Genomic DNA, 19,578 nt, shown 5'->3' with positions numbered 1-19,578 from the left:
GGTCTGCGAGTCACTGCAAAACCTTGTAATTTTACCACTTTCTATTAATAGCCTAAATGCGGGCATCATAAATTGCTGGCAGGAAATAGCCTCGAGGCATTTTTTGCCATTATAAATATTCAAACTTTTCTTTTTGAATAAAAGGGGAGATATTTTCTGTACCGTGACACATAGCCATAAAAGATTTATCCTTTGAATTTGCTTTCCCCCTCTCTTTCTGTCTCTTTTTTCCGCCAGACTCACCTCGCCGCCCCTCATCTCCTCCCTGCCCCGATGAACGCACACACACTGATGCGCACCAGTGCGGCTGTAGTCCAAGCTCATGCCGCACACTTTCCTCTCTGTGCACTTGGAAAATATACAGTGATTAAAAAAAAAAAACAGTGGTTCGAACTGGATGTGTTCTGGATATGGATTCAGAGCTTTTTGTTGATTCTCTACAACTGCAATAACACTTCGAGCTCTTTTTTCTTTTTGTGTTGTTATTCCAGAGCTGTCTGCTCGTCCCACATTTTCGGGGAGGTGTCGAGTCTGCTGATCTAAATTTGGATGTTTACTGCTGACTTTTTCCTGAAATCCTCATCCACATGACTGAGCCAGGGTACGAGCGGAGACGTGGCTCCCCACCTGGGAAGACCTACGGCTAAAGTTTGAAGGGTGCAAATCTGATCGTTTCCCCCACCTTTACTTGCTAGGATTTGCAATCACCCCATAAATTGCAGTAAATAGCGGATATCTTATCTATCTCTGCGCAGCAGCGGGAGTTGTTCGACTTGGATTTATAGCACTCCTGGATTTCACCCCCATCTAAACCATGAGGACCGTCGTTTTTGATGGTAAGTGGAGAATAAGTTATCACAATAAATCGGAGGATTTCGATGGGTCTGTGCGCATTGGTTACATCGATGACAGAACAGTGAGAGAATTAAACCAGCTGTTCTTATAGGAGTTTACTCCGGAGGCTTGATGGTATTTTAGCTAAACTGATGCCTGATCCACGACTAATATAATATGACAAAAACACCTTTTATTTGCATAATGACAACATGCATTTTTATAATATAAGACAATAATGCGCCAGTATTAGTTGCGGATGCAAACGACCTTGACTAATTTAGTCATATTTCAGAAAAATCGTGAACCTCTGCGTTGTATCTCTGAATAAATAAACCATAGTTTGTTGTTCTGTTTATGGTGTCCAATCTCGCAACTTAACCCAGGCATCAGATTTAGCTTTTGTTTTTTTTCTTTTGATAGAGGCTGCAGATGGTCCGCTTGGCGGCTCACTAACACCACATCCCTCTCCAGCTTCTTGGCTTACAATTAGTGTTTTTGCGGCATCGTCTCTCTCAGGGTGCCGCCAAAGTGACGGGAAACTGGGCCGCGTAGCTTTTGGACTGAACCTGGAGGTGCTTTAATGAGAGTGCGGACGCGATCCCGTTCCCGCCAGAAATGGTTAAGAATTTAATTCCCTGGCAGGGGGTCAGGTTGTTGGCAAGCCAAGGGTATTTTTGTGTGTGTGCGCGTACGTGCTTGAGGGTGGAGAGATCGAAGAGGATGGATAAAGAAGCACCTGGCATGCTTGTCTTCCCGCACCTGCCTGTACCCAAGCCTACTCTTTTGTGCAAAAAGCTTATGTTTAATGCAGTGCAGAGATAATAATATGGACTTGGTGAGTGCTGCCTGACAAGCAGCACTATGAGATAACTGTGTGTGTGTGTGTGTCTCTGTGTGTGTGTGTGTGTGCAGTTGTTTATGTAGCCTGTTTAGGACCTTTTCCAGCACATTTACCTACCTTCTCAAGACTTATGGGCATTATGGGGATCAAAGCCCAGTTCTAATGTGGTGCTAGATAAGTTTTTGGTTAGGGTTGGGGCTAAAGTGTACAGAGATAGGCAAACACAGTTACTAAAATCAACGGAAATAAATATATTGTCCTAATAAGGATAGAAACACAAAGTTGTGTGTGCATACTTGTTTTTGTTATCTTTTCAGGATCTGTGCTGGTCATTTCTTCATACACATTTTCATTACTTTGTGTGCTTTGGTCGTTTGTATTGACTTTTTCAGGTACAAAAAGGAGCAGTCTGGCACAGGATGTTTTTTACTGAACCAGCCAAGAGGATAGCAATCATCACTTTAAAAGTAATTTTCTGTAATCTGTTGGTCTATTGCAAGGAAATGTAGTTATGTGAATCCAATCTATAGTATCTACAAACAGGAGACTATTAACAGTTATTTTAGTCAGATCACATTTAGCTATATTTTAGAGGAGCCAACAGGGATAAATGGAGACCAAAACCAAAATAAATAAAATAAGAATATGCAATTTAAAAACAATGTATTTATTTGAAAGTTTTTGTTTCAGTTGAACTCCATAATTCTTGTAAATACTCGTACTCGTTGTCTTCCGCTTCATCTGGGACCAGGTCTCAGGGGCAGCAGACTCAGTAGAGACACCCAGATGTCCCTCTCCCCAGACATCTTCTCCAGCTCCTCAGGGGGGAGCCCAAGGCGTTCCCAGGCCAACTGAGAGACATAGTTCCTCCAGCATCCCCTAGGCTGTCCCCTGGGTCTCCTTCCGGTGGGACATGCCCAGAACACCTCCGAGGAAGGCGTCCGCTATGGATGCCCGAGCCACCTCAACTGGCTCCTCTCGATGTGGAGGAGCAGCGGCTCTACTCCGAGCCCCTCCTGGATGGCCGAGCTCCGCACCCTGTCTCTAAGGGAGTACACGGCCACCCTATGGAGGAAGCTCATTTCAGTCGCTTGTATCCAGGATTATGTTCTTTCGGTCATGACCAAAGTTCATGCCCATAGGTGAGGGTAGGAAGTTGCTACATGCTGTACACACATCTTCCTCACGATGTTCATTAAATACTCTTGTACATACTTTGCTACAATAAAGACTAAACGTTATGCTTTAGGTATTTGGGAAGAAAATTGTTTGTTTACAGGTCTCAAATGGAATCAGGAAGGGTTGAAAAGTACACAGCGGACAATATAAAGTAATTATATTGTAAGGTTATATAATGCTTAAACAAATTATTGCAATCAGGAGCTTATTCACAGTTATTGCGGTTTGGCCAGGGGTTCTGATTTGTCACATTTCCTGAAAACCAGTTGGCCCAAACAGGAATAAGAACCAACATAAATGGAAATATGGTGTAATACAAAGTCCTCAGACAAAAAATATAAAAGAAATTTGAGTGTTTTTGAGAAATTATCTCCATAAATCATTAAAAAAATCACTAGCAAGAATTATTACCTAATATGAAATTATTTAACTAGCATTATTGTCACTGTTGGCATTCACAGTCAGAGTGCTCACAAAGTCTAGGCTGCACGCAGACATCCATGGAGAGTCCTGGCAAACCTTAGTGGTACAGCGCAGATAACAAAATTGACCTCACACAGGCTTTGACGAGCAGATTGTTGAGCAGACTGGGAAGTATGAATTTGGACTTCGGTTAGGGATGGAGTTACTCAAATTAATGGAACTCAATACAATATTGTGATAAGGATAGAAATAGAAAGGTATTTGTGTGTATCTGTAGTGTGTGTGTGTATACCAACTAGTTTGATACATTAACATGCGTTAAAGTCCAGTTGCTACCAAAACCCACATGACCACAGACTCTCTCTCTCTCTTTCACTCACTCACACACACACACACACACACACAGATATAGATCTTATGCAACATGCTTTACACACTTTATCTTTCTCACGATGTTCATTACTTGGCTAAAACTGAAGGATCATGGTAAGAAAGCCACAGATTATTGTGGACCCACATAACTGCATCTCACAGCTAGGAAAATCAAAGAGGCACATCTGCTTGTGTATTCTCTTTGAGATGTCACAGAGTGATGCAAATTCAACTGCACATCCCATCATTGTGCAAAGAATGGCTCTGGGTCCCTCAGACCCTCTGGGCAAGTTTTCATCATCCAACTGCTGTTGTGATTTAGCACCAGGCTACTGACACACACCTATGTCTGATTCCTTGATTCCTTTTTTTTTATTCCGGATGCAGTTATAATTGGTATCCATCTCTTGGGCTCCTGATTTGGCTGAGAAAATATAGCCTGTCGTGTTTAAAGTGTCATGGTGAGGAGGGACTTTAATTTACACTCTTTTTCACCCAGTCAGCATATGATCAAATGCCTCGGTGGGAAAGCTGTTGCTCGGGGGTGCCGTTGCTCCCTGTCTACTGCCAAGCACAGCCAATAAAGTGCAAATGAATGGATAAAACCATTATGGTGGAACTGAAAGCTTTCTCTTCAGGAGTCTTAAACCACAACATAATGAGGGGTTTTTATGTCAAATTAGTACCTTTTTCCCCCTTCCACAAAAACTCTCTGTCTTGTTAAAAACAGGCCACAAGATGGATGCAGAGCACATTAGGCTGTTAACGGAAAGATTGTCTGCAAAAAGAAAAAGAGGCCAAAAAAAAAGACTGATTTGCATGAGGGGTAGCAGGTGAGATAAAATCCCAAGTCATGACTTCACAATGAGACAAGACATCTTAAGCCGCTTTAAAAGGGAATGTAAAATTGATCTGTCGTAATGTTTGTGTATTGTTTACACAATCACAATAGATGGGCTACCAGGACAATTTGTATGTGTGTAGTACTCTATGAGTTATAGGGAGGTTTCAAGAAGGTCCAGGAATTAAAACGGAATAAAGACAGAAATCTATTTTCCTGCTAAGGTGTCTATTATCAAAATCCACCAGGATGCTGCAACAATACAAGGAAAAGATTGGCTGCTACATTAGGAATGCAGTTTACTTGAATTTTTCAAACTGTCCATCAGCCAATATGACCAATGAGGGGACCACCGTTCTGCACAATAGAGGCAGTCTGCAGGGGTCGTGGAATTTGAATGCTGCTATACGACCAGAATTTGGGAATAATGTTGATCACTGCAGCAGACAGATTGATTGTTCCTCCTAAACTTTGAGATTTCTAGCATTTATTCTCAACTCTTCAGTCGGATTATCTGTTTCGGCTTCTTGGGATTTCAAAGTTCTGGTGTACAAAATGTTTATTAATCTGTTGAAACAAAAGCAATACTGCCAGCTATATTTGATTAGAATCATGAAAAATATGATATTTCCATTTAAAATAATGTATTCCCGTAATCATAGTCAGCCATGTTGCATCAGAATGTAACCACAGTTGCTCAAGGAGAAACATCAGTTTCTTCTTGAGCACCTCCTTAACACCATACTTTTTCTACGTGCTTAAAAGTGGAGAGCATAATGTACCTATGCTCTTGATTATAACCTGCCAATAAGATGTTACTTAAGCTTTAATGGATAAGGACAGCACCTGAGCTTCAAGCTTCAAGGACTAAGAATCCCAAATACTAGTTAACACAAATAATATTTTAAATGTAAATAAGTAATAGTTGTTTGTTATCTGCTAATCCATGTTTAGTCTAAGTGCACCAGTAGGTCTTCGGAAACTTCTTTGAAGAACTAGATCCTGAAACATGAGATATGGTGAAATGTTTTGGATTGGTAAAATGGTGGACTCTGAAAAATAATTCTTCAGTTCAGTTTAGTTCAGTTCAGTTCACTTTATTTGTATAGTTCAAATTCACAACAAACAAATCCAATAAAAAAACAGAATTGTACAATCAAACAGACCATATTATATATAGACAGATTTAGATGCAATGACAAACATTTCAGTTTAATCCTAGTTGTAACACAGTGAAGTCAAATTATGTTTCTTATGCCAACTGGGAAACAGTTATAGCTAAATAAGCCAAGCAAATTGCATCGAGCCATTGACTTTTCAGCAATCATTGATACTGAGAAAGCATGAACAGGAAGAAACCTCCAGTAGAAGGGCAGAGCAGACAGACATAAAACACAAACACACTCCTACAGGAGTACTTTCTATGTTAAGGAAAAAGCACAGAATTAGTGGCACAGTGGCTCACTTTATGGCTTCAAAGTTCAACACCACTATTGAACGGCACTGACTGCTGTACTTATTTGGATTCAATAATTGCTTTGTTTTGGTTTCACAAACTTTTTTGTTATGTTTAGATTACACCATTTAATGGTGGACATGACATTCTTGTCATGATTTTTACAGCCGACTTAACCCACATGCAGAGACTCTCAGAGAATTTTGTAAAAGGAACAAGTTTTTATTGAAAGATTGATCAGGAACAACAGGAGCTACGAGTCTTATCTTCCTTAATGTGAAAACACAAAGAGAAAAGATAAATAGCTGAACCTCAGAAACATGAACCAACATAAACGTATCTTACTGGAGATTCCGGAATAACCCGCCAGGGAGAGAATAAATGTCAGGAAAGGAGTTCAGCTTGCCATGCACAGACTAGATCAGGAAGTAGCCTTAGCCACTATGGAGGACTGGAACAGATCAAGTAGGATTCACACCTGGAACAGGTAACAAAGCAAGTTAGAGTTCGCAACAACAGATCCTTCAAAAGATATCCATGGTAAAAATCATGCAAAGATTTCAGAGCTGGCCAGAAATTACCACGGAGGCAAAAACACTCAGGCACCGAGGTGTTGGCAACCTTCCTCTATATGCTTCCCAGCTGATGAGTAGATGCACAACACCTGTCGCCTCAGGTACACTCCTACTGGCGGCACGTAGTGTCGAAAAGGTGTAAGCAGCAGGCAGCAGAACTCCAAATCCTGACAATTATTTTCTTATACTTCCATTTCGTAGCCATGTGCTAAAATCTCAAATTTGATTGAATTTAATTCTGTAGTATTTTATGAAGATTGTATTTCCTGTAATTGTGTTGTTAATCTTTGTTTAGGACAGTCAACTCTAGTGAAACATTTTTTATGACTAGTGTGAGTGACCTTTTTTATTGGCGTCACATAACCATATTTTTTCACAATAGGCTATGAGTAGATAAGGGAAAATGACTTAAAATAATAGGTTGTCAAAGCAGGTACAAAAATTTTATAGTAGTCACAAACTAGTTGGTACAAAATGTCTATTGGTGCGTCAGGGGGGTCATGTTTTCATGCAAAGTGTATGGTGGATGCGCATCTCGGGGCGTCAAGAGGTCCTGCGGCGTGTTTCATGCATCTGACACGGAGCATTGTGATGCGTTTCGCACGTTGAGCACTGTGGGTTTTGAGATTTCAAGCGTCTGACGCATATTTCTCGCGTCCAAAGTGGCAGACTTTAGAGTTCGGAAATCTAAACTTTTGGAGGTTGACGCAGCATGTCAACCAATCAGAGAAGCTCAGTTTTGTAACATAGTGACATATTTTATCATGGCACGGAAGAACCAATTTACTATTTACTAATCCTAAACCATGCCTGAATGCTGAAAAAAAAAGGACATATCAGCTTTCTGGATTACGAGCAGGTGGAGCACTGTATTTAATAACATCCTAAACCAGCTCATCACACATAAAATCAGCTGTTCAGACGCGCAAACATTTCCTTCAAAATACAAAACAATACCACCATGACCATGAAACAGCATGTTTGATTCTGACATTTATTGACAGTTCTTAACCATGAACCAGCATCTGCAGGAGGAGGGAGCAGGCAGAGAGCAGCTACCCGTAATCAGACTGTCTGCCTCAGATCAAACGGGAGGAAGTCCTGCTGTATCAATGGACCACGAATATCCAATCTAAAACAAATTTTACCGCAGTTATGTGCTTTAAAGTTTGTGTCCTTATTATTGTCATGGCTGAGACAAAAACTTCCTCATGAAATCGGAACTTCCTCAGGCAAACTCTGGAGCTTCACCAGTCTAAACAGCAGCATCTCTCCTCGCTGCTTCTCCTGCCACCACCCACCCGAGTGGAGCAGAGCCGTAATGCCTAAAACGAGCCTGTGGAAAAGGGGCATTATTGCCACAGTTTCTGCCAGTCTTGTCATTATTCAGCAAATAAAGCCAAGCCACTCTCTTGATTGCATCTGCCATTGTAAACAAGAGACCGACAAAGGAAAATAACCAAGGGTAGCTCCTTCCAACGCACAACTGTCCTCACTTTGCACAGACGCGTCTAGAGTGTTTTTGACGCGTGTGTAGATCATCTGACTTGAGGCGTTAGATGCCTTTTAGATGCTCAAATTGCGTTCGGTCTGAATGCACCATAAGAAATGTCTCATTTGTGTACCTGAAAATGTTTGGTATGAAAATGTTTGGGGTAAAATGACCAGCACCTTTTCCTGGTATGCTTACTTGCTTTAGAAGTACTCAAGTTTGTTTTAGAAGTACTTTCCTAAATAAAAGAAAAATATTGCAATGAACTTTAAACTACTGTACTCTTTTTCATTCTGTTAGGTGCTATAGACTAAGACTGAATCACAATGCAGAAGAGAAACATAAGGTCGTTCTTGACAGTTACTGTCTGTTCCACGACAAAATTTGCATTCATAAAGACAGCAACATTTGCTCCATGCGGAGCAGAAGAAGAAACCTGGTTTTATGTCTATAAAACACAACTAATGGAAAATGGTACTCTGTTGTTTTTCACAAGTCAGTGAACTAGTTCACTAGTTGACCTGTTAAGCCAGATCTATATTCAAGTTGTCTAAAAACAGCCACTGAAATAGATGTGTGTAAAAGGTTTTAATTCCATGAATGTCTGAAATGTTGAGTCCGTGTAATGGACTGCTGGTTGAAATAAAATTATCTGCAGGGAGTTGTTAAATCCAAATAAGAAGATTTAGTTCTTACATGCAATTATTCGGCTGCAAATACGGCAGTGATGTATTTTTTTTTCTTTTCTTGCATGAGAGCCATATAAAGATTGATGAAAAAAAATGCCCCAATCATGCCAAAAATAAAATGTTATTTAGCAGTCCACAACATATGTAATGTACCAATCCTAACTAAAAGAACAAGCAGTGATTCATTTTCTCACTCTATTTAATTTAGATTTCTAACTTTTTTATGTGAAAATGTCTTTATCTGATATTCATTGCCTAACATTTTTGTCCCACAATGACAAATTTCCATGTTTACAGGTCTAAAACAGTATTTTTCAACCTTAAGTCCAACCTTAAGTACCTTAACTACAGCATAAATAGGTATATAAATCTGGTATTTACAAGCAGCCCAATAAATTCACTACCTCTTTGTTTTGTTGCGTCCATGAATACAACGTGCAATCATTTTTGAATCTTCATATAAAGGCTCATAAAAGTGTTGATATTTTAAGTTTCAGCATGTTTAAAGAGAAAAAACGTCATATGTTTACAGCTTCTTTCATCCTGTGCATGGACAGTGTAGTTGTTACAAGCATTTTTACTCTTCATTTGAAATGTTTTCATGTAATTATCAGCACCAATCCAAGCTAGAAATCAAGATTTGCAAAGCATAAAGGTGCAAGAATAAGCAGGCCTGCTGTATGGTGATGCTTTACACTAGTTAAAAATGGAGGCTCTTTTTATGGAACACCATTAAAACAGAACTTAAGATGAGCAACACATTTTAATTTACCTAAAATATGTGCTGGTGTATATATCCAGTCAGAACATGCATGCCAGAAAAAACATTGTGAACATTTATGACAGATTGTATCCTTTGTGTTATGGATTTCAGTGGTTATAGGATAAAGATGTCAATACTATGTAGTGCAAACCTAGGGGGTATTAATGCCTCAGTTCCAGTGGGAGGAGTGCTGCAAGCTATCCAGGAGTGGATCAGCTATGTTCACTGCATCCTGATGAGCACACTGCTTTGGGAGCTTCTTTAATTGGCCGCACCCTGGAAGTAGCACTTATACAGTGCAATCACACATAAACACATTAATTTCCTCAGCAACGCATGCAAAGACATACACAGATGCATGCTGGCCTCAGATATCCTTGGAACCCACCACTCTAGGTTATCCCATTCTTCCAGCCTTAAACTACTAATCAGCAAGACAGAGGAACTAAGTGGATAAACAAGCGAAATTCCATTTGTTTATACACAGGAAGCTGAGGGGCGAAAATGTAAAGCCATCAAAATGAAATATGCTATTCCCCCAGATTGCCAATGCTTAATCCTCTCTGTGGGTTATTATTGTGCTGTTAGAAAATTTGGAGAGACAACCAGCTGAGAACATACTGCCACCCCACCACCACTATCCACACAAACGCACATACATCCAGCACTTGTTTCCTAACATGATAAAATGAAAATAAATGTTCTCTCTCATCTTGAGTAGGTTGTTAAACCGAGACAACTAGATTAATTAGCCTTATGCAACTTTTGGATAAAGCAAGTGAATTCACTTGGGGGGATTTGGTTTTATTTTCACAAAAATCCACTGGATCATAATCTTTCAAAGGTGTGTGTGCATACAAAGTAGATCAAACACTTTTTAGTAGCTTTGACCCAAACAACAACCAAAAACATTTCCTGATGGTTAACTTGTCAAACACACCCCATCTCATTCTGCAACAGAGGGAACATCTTTCAGTTCATCCTGTCCTTTCATGTTTATTCTCTGAGAATCCTTAAAGCAGTGCCCTCTTTTCTATTTTATGCATCCTTAAAAGTTGAATGTCATTTCTTATCTTGTTGTAGATGTGGAGGTTTGCAAATAGCTACTTGAACATCGGTGAGGTTCATTATTCCACAGTGGGGAGTGATTGATGGCCTAGTAAATTGTTAATTAGGCAGAGCAGAAGCCGCTCTTAAATTAGATGTGTGAATGGATACATTGTCTGCCTTATAAGTCAACCTGTCTTGGCTCCTCGTGCAGGCTGCACCGCCACTCAGATGAAATAGCTGACTGATCCAGGATTTGAGTAGTGATAAAGAGAAGCCAGGATAACAGATAAATACAAACTAATGGAAAGAAAAATGCCTCATACATGAGTATTTGAATTTTTAGTTACTATCAAGATTACATTCCAAATATATTTTTAAATGTATGTATATTGATCACAAAACTTAAAATTTTCTGCAGCTTAATTTGCCACTTTGCCAATTTGTACCTCATTTTATACCATTTTGGCCTTTATTTTCACTTTGTACCTGTAAACAGCCCAATTTGTGCCCATGCTTAGAACATTGTACATTAGTATATATTTCATTGTAGTAAGGTACTTTCGTAAATTATGTAAATAAATATAAAATTATTTATTCCTAGTGAAAATTGTCTCAATGGCAAAGTCATTTTTTTCTATATCTGTTCTGACTCTGGGAGAAAGACATTTTAGCAATATGTACAGGAAGGTGATAACCCATATATATCTATATATATATATATATATCTATATATATATATATATATAGATATATATAGATATATATAGATGTGTTGCCCTGCGATGGACTGGCGACCTGTCCAGGGTGTACCCTGCCTCTCGCCCATAGACTGCTGGAGATAGGCACCAGCTCCCCCGTGACCCACTATGGAATAAGCGGTAGAAAACGACTGACTGACTGACTATATATAGATAGATATATATATATATCTATCTATATATATATATCTATCTATATATATATATATATATCTATATATATATATCTATCTATATATATCTATCTATATATATATATATATATATCTATCTATATATATATATATCTATATATATATATATCTATCTATATATATATATATATCTATATATATATATATATCTATATATATATCTATATATATATATATCTATATATATATATCTATCTATATATATATATCTATCTATATATATCTATATATATATATATATATATATATCTATATATATATATATATATATATATATATATATATATATATATATATATATATATATATCTATATATATATATATATATATATATCTATATCTATATAGATATAGATATATATATACAGCAGTTCGTACACATATGAATGGTCGTTGTTGCAGGTGGGAGTAAAAGGATTTGTACAGAAGGAAAGATGTAATCCTGCAACAGCTAGAGGGAAGCAAGATACTTAAACATACTTACAAGCATAACAGTGGAATCAATGAAAATCCCACATGTCTATAACCTTCACTTTGCTAGAACACTTACATTTATCTGCATGTATTTGACAGCCCTGCCCCCACAAAGCAAAGCATTCCACAAAGGAAAAGGAACACCTTTTAAGCTGCCGTGTAAAGTCTTGTGTCCAGGTGAATCAGGTTTTGCTCTTAGTCATCTAGGGGCTCAAAGTAGGTTATTCTTATTTAAATACTAATCTAACAATCCTGCTTCATCTTTGCTCTCCTTTATCCCTGTGGACTGTATGATAAATGCAGATTCTTCCACATTTTATATATTGCTCTTTTACTGCTACTTTCCTCAACTCAGCTCAATCTTCTTTTTATAATTCTATTACCGTTCCACCAACGAACACATTGGTGCTGTTTCTGTCATCACTCTCAGGTGTAAATGCTGATTATCTTGTGTAGATATCAGGCCATGGCAATTAAATGTGACCGCAACTAGCCTGCCAGGACGTCCATTATAATGATATCTGTAATCTTCTGGGCTCAGGGGAGGCAGTGGGGAGGGTTGGGAAGATAGAGGGAGGGTAATGTGAGGGGATTCATTACGGATCTAGAGGCTGGCAGGAAAGAGGCGAGCATGGACTTTAGCCACTCAGCCCACAATGATTTTCACATTGACCATATGTTATGCATGGCTTCAGGATTATGCGAACCAGAGTTCCTTCCAAGACTGTCACATCATCAGTAGATGAAATGATAAAATAGTGTTTATGATGTGTTAAATTTTCCCTTGTTTATCATTTTTGTTTTGGACAGGATTTGTGTGCAGTGTGCCTTGTTGATGTGCTTCTGCATCATTATTGGTGGGTCCAGATTTTTAGTCCCAGAGATCAATGTGAGTCATTCAGTGCTGTATATAAACTTTAAAGCTTTAAAATGCTGTAATATAACATATTACATTTTGTCAGTATCACATTGTCTACAATAATATTTTGATCGTGTTCCTCTTACTTCAGGCACGTTGGTCAATGAGATTCTGGATGCTGCAGTGTTTGTTTTTTTAAACTGACAGATAATATCAACCAAGCTTTGCACTGGACAGCCCTTTCTATAATTCTGCATTTTTTCAGATACCAGAATTAGAGAGTGCACATTTTGAGAGTGAGGAAACTGAGGGGTGGTTCTGCATCATGGATTGATGAGATGTCAGTATGTTCCTCTAATCAATAGTAAAGGAATCTGTTCTCTTATAAATGTATCCTATTCCACTATCAAAGTGTGTATGGAAAACCATTCATTTTATGTGTTAATAAAGGTAAGTTATTATGTTCAATGTTTCTGCAAAGTAAGTGAATTTTAAGGTTGGAAAAATTTGGTTCCCTGCAAAGGTTTTCTATTTCTTTTTTCGTTATTTAGAAGCCATTAGATGAGCAGTAATTTCTTTTAACCCACTCGAACACTGTCTTCTTTTAGCTATAAATGCTAATGCAAAGCTGAAAGTAGATTATCTACTTGTGACCAACATTTCAAAAATCAAATGTTCCATGACTGACGAATAAAACCCTCAAAGGGATAAAACGAAGCGCCTTTGCTGTATTTTGTGCAGCCTTACTATTATCTTCAGAAATCTTGCTCTCTTTCACTCTCTCACTACCTACATGAAGTCACAGTATCTTGTAATCTTGTAAAAAAATGTTTCTATGTCTCTATGTTTCATCTAACCTCATTTTTAAACATTTCACTAATACTGTAATAAGCTAACTTTGCTTTTTTTCACCTAGTAGCAGCATCCACACCAAAGAGGGTTGTTGTCAGCTTGAGCTAGTAGTGCTAATGTATGGTGTGTTCACTGATCAAAAAACAAAATCTGATCTTTGAGTTTCCATTTGCCTGGTCACGGGTCAAACAGAAATTGTTTCTTTTCCGTTCACAGTTGGTTTTCTTTTGTCTCTGCTTATGACATATTTTTATGTGGTTGTAGTTAGTTATGTTGTTCTTCTGCTTCATAAACTTTGCTTTGACTTGGTGGATGTATAAATTAGTGTTTCAAGAGGAGAGTGGGAAGAGGAGAAGTCTTGCAATCCTGAAAGTTGTGTGTTCAATTCCAGCTTCATCGTGCTACATGTCAATGTGCCCCAAGGCAACTTGACTAGGACTTGCCTACCAATCTCCATATCAGTGTATATATATATATATATATATATATATATATGTGCACTTTGTAAGTAAGACTGGGTAAATGTGGCTTTAGTGTAAAGCTTTTTGAGTGCTTAGAGTGACTGGAGAAGCGCCACATAAGTTCAGTCCATTCACCATTTCCGCTCTAGTCCCTCATTGCTGTTTGTTGTTCTCTGGGGAAAGGTCAGAGAGCACATCACATTACATAGACAGATAGCGATGTGAAGCAGCCAAATCAGTCTTTTTTTTACTGTGAACATCACTATAAAGGGCAAGGAATGGTTGTATTGTTAGGAAAAACACAAAATGATGTTAGATACAAAAAATTATATGTACCATAATATTACATAACCCAGTGTTGCAAATACCGAAAAAGGAAAAAAAACACAATGTTTAAAAACTGAAGGTGTATGACACAAAAGTAATAAAATGAATTTCCATTTGAATTAATAACATAAGTGATGTCTGGTGAAGCACAGAGAAATGAAAAGCTGATGTGCATTATATTGACTGTCTTCACACCCCTTATCAGAGGTCTGCGGGAGTAAACATTTTTTTCCAATTCTGTAAATTTTACATGCTTGTTCTCATGTCTGTTCATGTTTTCAGCGAAGCCCATCATCACAGCAATTATCCCAGGGAGAGAAATGAGCACTGCCAACTCTCCGTTTCTGAGCTGTAAACAAATTATGCTGAGGGGGTCTTGATGATATCTGTATGAAAAACAACATAGTCTGAAGTCAATTCAGTCCCACTGTGCCAGCTTAGGTCCACGACCAGCCGATTCCTGTGGGAGTGGAAATTGCCAACAAGGAATGAAATAGGCTGTTATAACAATGCTTTCTTGATGTAGTGTGTATTTCTAGTCTTTTTCTGTTTTCCAATTTTGCCTCTTCCTTCTAAAGTGCACCCCATTCCATTTGTTTGGATAACACTTGTTGACAGATCAGCATTTCTTCTGTTAGCATAAATCAAAGCCAGAAATTTCCACCTGGCACTTTAATTAAGTAATTGATGGAGCTACAACTGGCATATGCCTGCTTAAACTTAATGCAATTCAATATGAACCTAACAAGTCAGAAGAGGTTACTTTTTCTGACCTGATTTTGTAATTAACTCCACAACTTGCAGCTCGCATTTAAGCTTGTTTGTATTGTGGGGATTTCTGGTGGTTTAGCAATTCTGCCATGGGTAATTGACAGGTTTTATTTTCTTCTATTTTCTAGCCATCCTGAAAGCCACTAACATATTGAATTTGTGCTTAGCTGTTAAGTATTTCCCACCTGTCAATGCACACATTTCAGAAGAACAAACTCAAACTTTAGGCACATATATAAAAGTAAAAAGAAACTGACTCCTTGTTGTATGCTGACTTACATGAAGTTGACCATGTGGACAATATTTTCAGGAGAGATGAAGGGTTCCTGTTTCACTTCCACAGTTTACTCTGGTGAAACAGACCGAAAATTGCTGCACATTCTCCTCCAAGTTAATGACATTTGTGACTCCCCAAAGCCCCCTTAATCATATTTATTAGTTTTGAATCGTGACAAATCAGAGCAGAAAACGTAAATCTGAGCTACACTTAGAATAGGCTACAATTACAACAACAGACTTAAAAATGAAAGAAACAGCAATATAGAATCACCTGTACATCCTGTTGCCTCAGCATCAGGCAACAGGAGAGCAAACCTAAGAAATCTGTGTGACCTCTTGGTCAGCAATGTCTCTGGACAAATGTTGGGTCCAAATGGTAACAAATTGGCACACAACTGTTTCATGTTTTAGCCTACATTTAAGAGCTGCTTCCAGTAAAGGGCTCTGGAATGCCATCAACTTCATGATGGATGTGACTTTTCCAAACGTTTCAGCTTTTTTTTCCTGCCCACATTTCCATAGCACCATTTACTTACAACTTGCCATTTATGGGCTGTTTCAAATACACATACTCAAACTCAAATGACCTTCTGTCAAATGACCTGCGCAGATGAATGTCAAGGATGATTTATGCCAATGATTTTTTTCGATGGCAAATTGCACCAGTTGGATAAAATACATCTGCCAAAATATCTGTGCTAGGAGGGTAATTTGCATGTTTGCTTTCACTCACCTGACTGGTATGTTCACAAAACGAGATCCTTGCCATAACATCTTGAATCGCTCAACAAGAATACATAACTGGCACCAAGTATTTTGTTCCATTATTGCTCCAGATTGTTGCTCAAGAATGTGTTCAGTCAGTTAGTTGTAAATGCAAATCATACCATTAAAAAAAATGATTCAGATCTTAAGGGAAAACATTGCTGCATTCAGTATGCCATTCTGAAAGAATTAAGTGCCAAAAACTAGCAGAGTTCTTTTGTTCCTCTCAGTAATGTCATTATTGCATTGAGTTGGTGAACTGTCACTTAACTGTTTCAGTGATATTATTCTTCTTTTTTGTTGTTTATTTAGAATCTATTCAAAAATAAGATAAAAACACAAATTCCTGTCTGTGCCATGCAAGTATGATGTGACAGATGCAATGACAGAAGGGGCTCTGGGTCGACCCATACCTTTGTCAATTTGTACATATGAGTTGCCATTTTATCCCAACCTACCTTAATTTTCTACCCTTAAGCAAATGTATCAGAAAACCTGTGGCAAGCAGCTCTTTTCGTACCCTAATAAGACAAAAACAGCAAAAGTACCGACAGCAGTCTCAACGTTTCTTTTTTTTTTCCAGCTGCAATCTTGTTTGGATAGCAACATGAAAATGTGTAACTTTAATGAAAATGTGTAACTATCACTTACTTTCACTTGACGGTGCCATTACTGGAAGAACTGTGGTGGAAAATTATTTGGATTCATTTGTAGTATTACTGCATTTCCCGTCAGTTCTATCCATAGCTACTTTGTGTTGTTATGGAGAGATGCTGATTCAAAATCTTTAGCACCATGCATAAGTAAGTATAAACAGCCATTAGGTCTTTCTGTTATGAGAGCACTGCACATCACTGCTTTTTGTACAAAGCAAATGGCCGGAAATAGGACAGGAGACTGAAAACTTTATTACAGATGGGAATAAGAGACAAGACATAGTGCCCTGTCTACACCGACATGGACCTTTACAAAATGGAGATTTTCTGCTTTTCTTCCACCTTGCGTTCGAGTTTTAGTTTGAAAAACAACAAAGATTTTTAGGCCAATCCGAACTGATTGTTACCTCTATTCCATAAAAAAAGGAATGGACTGCAAAGAACAATTGAGACTGGTAAAGACTCTTAATCTGAATTCTGCACAGCATTAACCCTTCCTCCTGCACAGCTCCAAGAAAAAAGGAGTCACAGCTGGAATTCCTGTGATATCATAATGTAGATCTACAGAACTCTGACGCACAGCAAATCGCCTTGTTTTTATCTGCATCGGGGAGACCACACTCATAAATGTCCTGACCTTGCAAGCTGAGTAATTTATTTTTTAAAGACATCCTGGATCCAAAGTTAAGTACGTTCTGCTGTATGTTTACCCGGCTGAAAATAAAACTAGTAGCCTTAAACTTTCTGTCTGGCAGAGATTTTTTCTGCAAAAGCTCAAAGATTCTCCAAGAGAATTTAGAGACAGTGTCTGTAAATCAAAAGCAAAAGCCAAAATTTTGAGATGGTGTCTCTAAACAAATCAACAAAGCGGTCTTGCCACTCCTTACCTGAAGAAGATGGTCTTCCCAGACGTTAGGCCAGCAGCCGACACACCTGACTCGCCCTATCAGTCCTGCTAAACTCACTGGCCTATCGGATGTGCTCCACTGTTCATTCGAACAGGTTACAGTAAGAGGTTGAAGAAAACATTTTTTTTGGGTAAAACAACTTAAAAGCTGTTTTTTTTTCTAATTGTGTTTTGCTTTGTTTGTGGTGCTAGAATACTAAAAGGCCATTTAGCCTAGAGCTACAAATTTGGTTGATGACTGGTAAAGGGTCACTTTACCAGTTTGTATTAATATTTTTTTAAACATGTGGAACTTAGTAAAGGGTTGCTAAATAAGTTATTTTCAATGTTTTATGTGAACTAATAATCTTGGTGAGACATCATCACGCCTGCCGTCAACACAGCCCTATTGTGAGTCCAGAATAGTTTTCCACCACAATCTTAGGAGTGTTAACTCCATTCAAAATTCATTCACTGTGATGGCCAATTAACATAACATTAAGAATCAATTTTCCAAAATGTTATTGATTTCTAATTTGGAAAATCATTCTTTACATTATTTTATTCAAATAATATTGTATGTACCCTTCTGATTTGCATTGTGAACTGGTTGTTTGAATGCATACAAATTGTTCTTAATTAGTTTTAAAGCAAATTTGGCCTCACTCCAAAATCCTCAAAGCAAACCTTGGTTCTGAAACATACATATTTACATCAAACTATATCACTGCATCATTGTATTGGTTATTGGTTTTACCTTTATTTTTTGTTTATTTTTTCTATAGTTTATTCATTTTCCTCATTCTTCAAGAGTAGACCATCTACTCACTAAAAATGTCATATCTGCTGTCAAAATCTAGAGCCACCTGAAAATTCAAATATCATATTTCTCAGCACACATTTGAATAAAACTCCCTGCATATACTCTGGATGCATTAAACTGAACTCTTAATCAGGGCAGAAATCATCCTTGAATGACATTTTGCTTTAAAAAATATTATTAATATGTTGATTAATATTGGCCTACTTTACCAGGCTTTTTTGTATATTTGAATATCTTCAGGAAGTATCATTAGAATTAATGATGCTAATTTATTGCTGAATTTCTTAAGATACTCTATATTGCCAAACATATTGAGTCACCCCACCAAATCAATGGATTCTGGTGTTCCAATCACTTATATGGCTGCAGGTATATACAATTTGGTGGCCTGCACAGAGTGGTCCGGACAGAGTCCTGTCCTTAACCTATTTTAACACCATTGGGATGAATTAAAGCAGAGGGTGCGGTTCAGGTTTTCTCATCTAACTATGAGCACACTCCTAAACCTTATGGAAGATGTTTACAGAATAGTTAAAGTTGCTACTGCAGGCAACATTGGGTCCATGAGCAAATTGGACGTTTCGATGTAGTTAGTTAAACATTAAATAATTTCTGTTTGAAATCCCTTAAACCATTTCAATGCATTTAAAAATAATAATACAAAAAAAAAAAAAAAACTTATTATTATCTGTTTAAAAAATGCTGAGAAGTGTAGCTGGGGCCCTATCAATTATTTCCTAGACACGATTAACAGAGATGATTAAAAGCGATAGAATGACATAATGCATGCTCTATTGCTGATTGTGCTAGAAACCATTATGTTGGAGCATGTTTAGTTTTTTTCATACATATCTTTGTCCTTCTTTTGTTTCCATTAAACATAAAATGTAAGCTCCAGAGGACTGAGAAAAAAGTTGAAATTGTTTTAAAGAAAACTGGAGGTACTAATGGTCT

At 37.8% G+C, this 19,578-nt stretch overlaps 1 protein-coding gene across 1 annotated transcript in view; it reads left to right on the top strand.

Annotated features, from left to right (window-relative positions):
- Positions 1-270: 270 nt before the first annotated feature.
- Positions 271-19,578, top strand: part of rtn4r (reticulon 4 receptor) — a 78,950-nt gene continuing 59,642 nt past the window's right edge. Inside the window, exon 1 of the mRNA XM_047380338.1 lies at positions 271-836. Within this exon, the coding sequence (XP_047236294.1) occupies positions 815-836 (22 nt within the window). The 5' untranslated portion in view covers positions 271-814. The remainder of the gene's footprint in view (positions 837-19,578) is intronic.

Source organism: Girardinichthys multiradiatus, chromosome 12 (assembly GCF_021462225.1).
Source record: "Girardinichthys multiradiatus isolate DD_20200921_A chromosome 12, DD_fGirMul_XY1, whole genome shotgun sequence".
Lineage (NCBI taxonomy): Eukaryota > Metazoa > Chordata > Actinopteri > Cyprinodontiformes > Goodeidae > Girardinichthys > Girardinichthys multiradiatus.
Note: the sequence above shows the minus strand (reverse complement) of the source record. Positions and strands in the feature narration are given on the sequence as shown.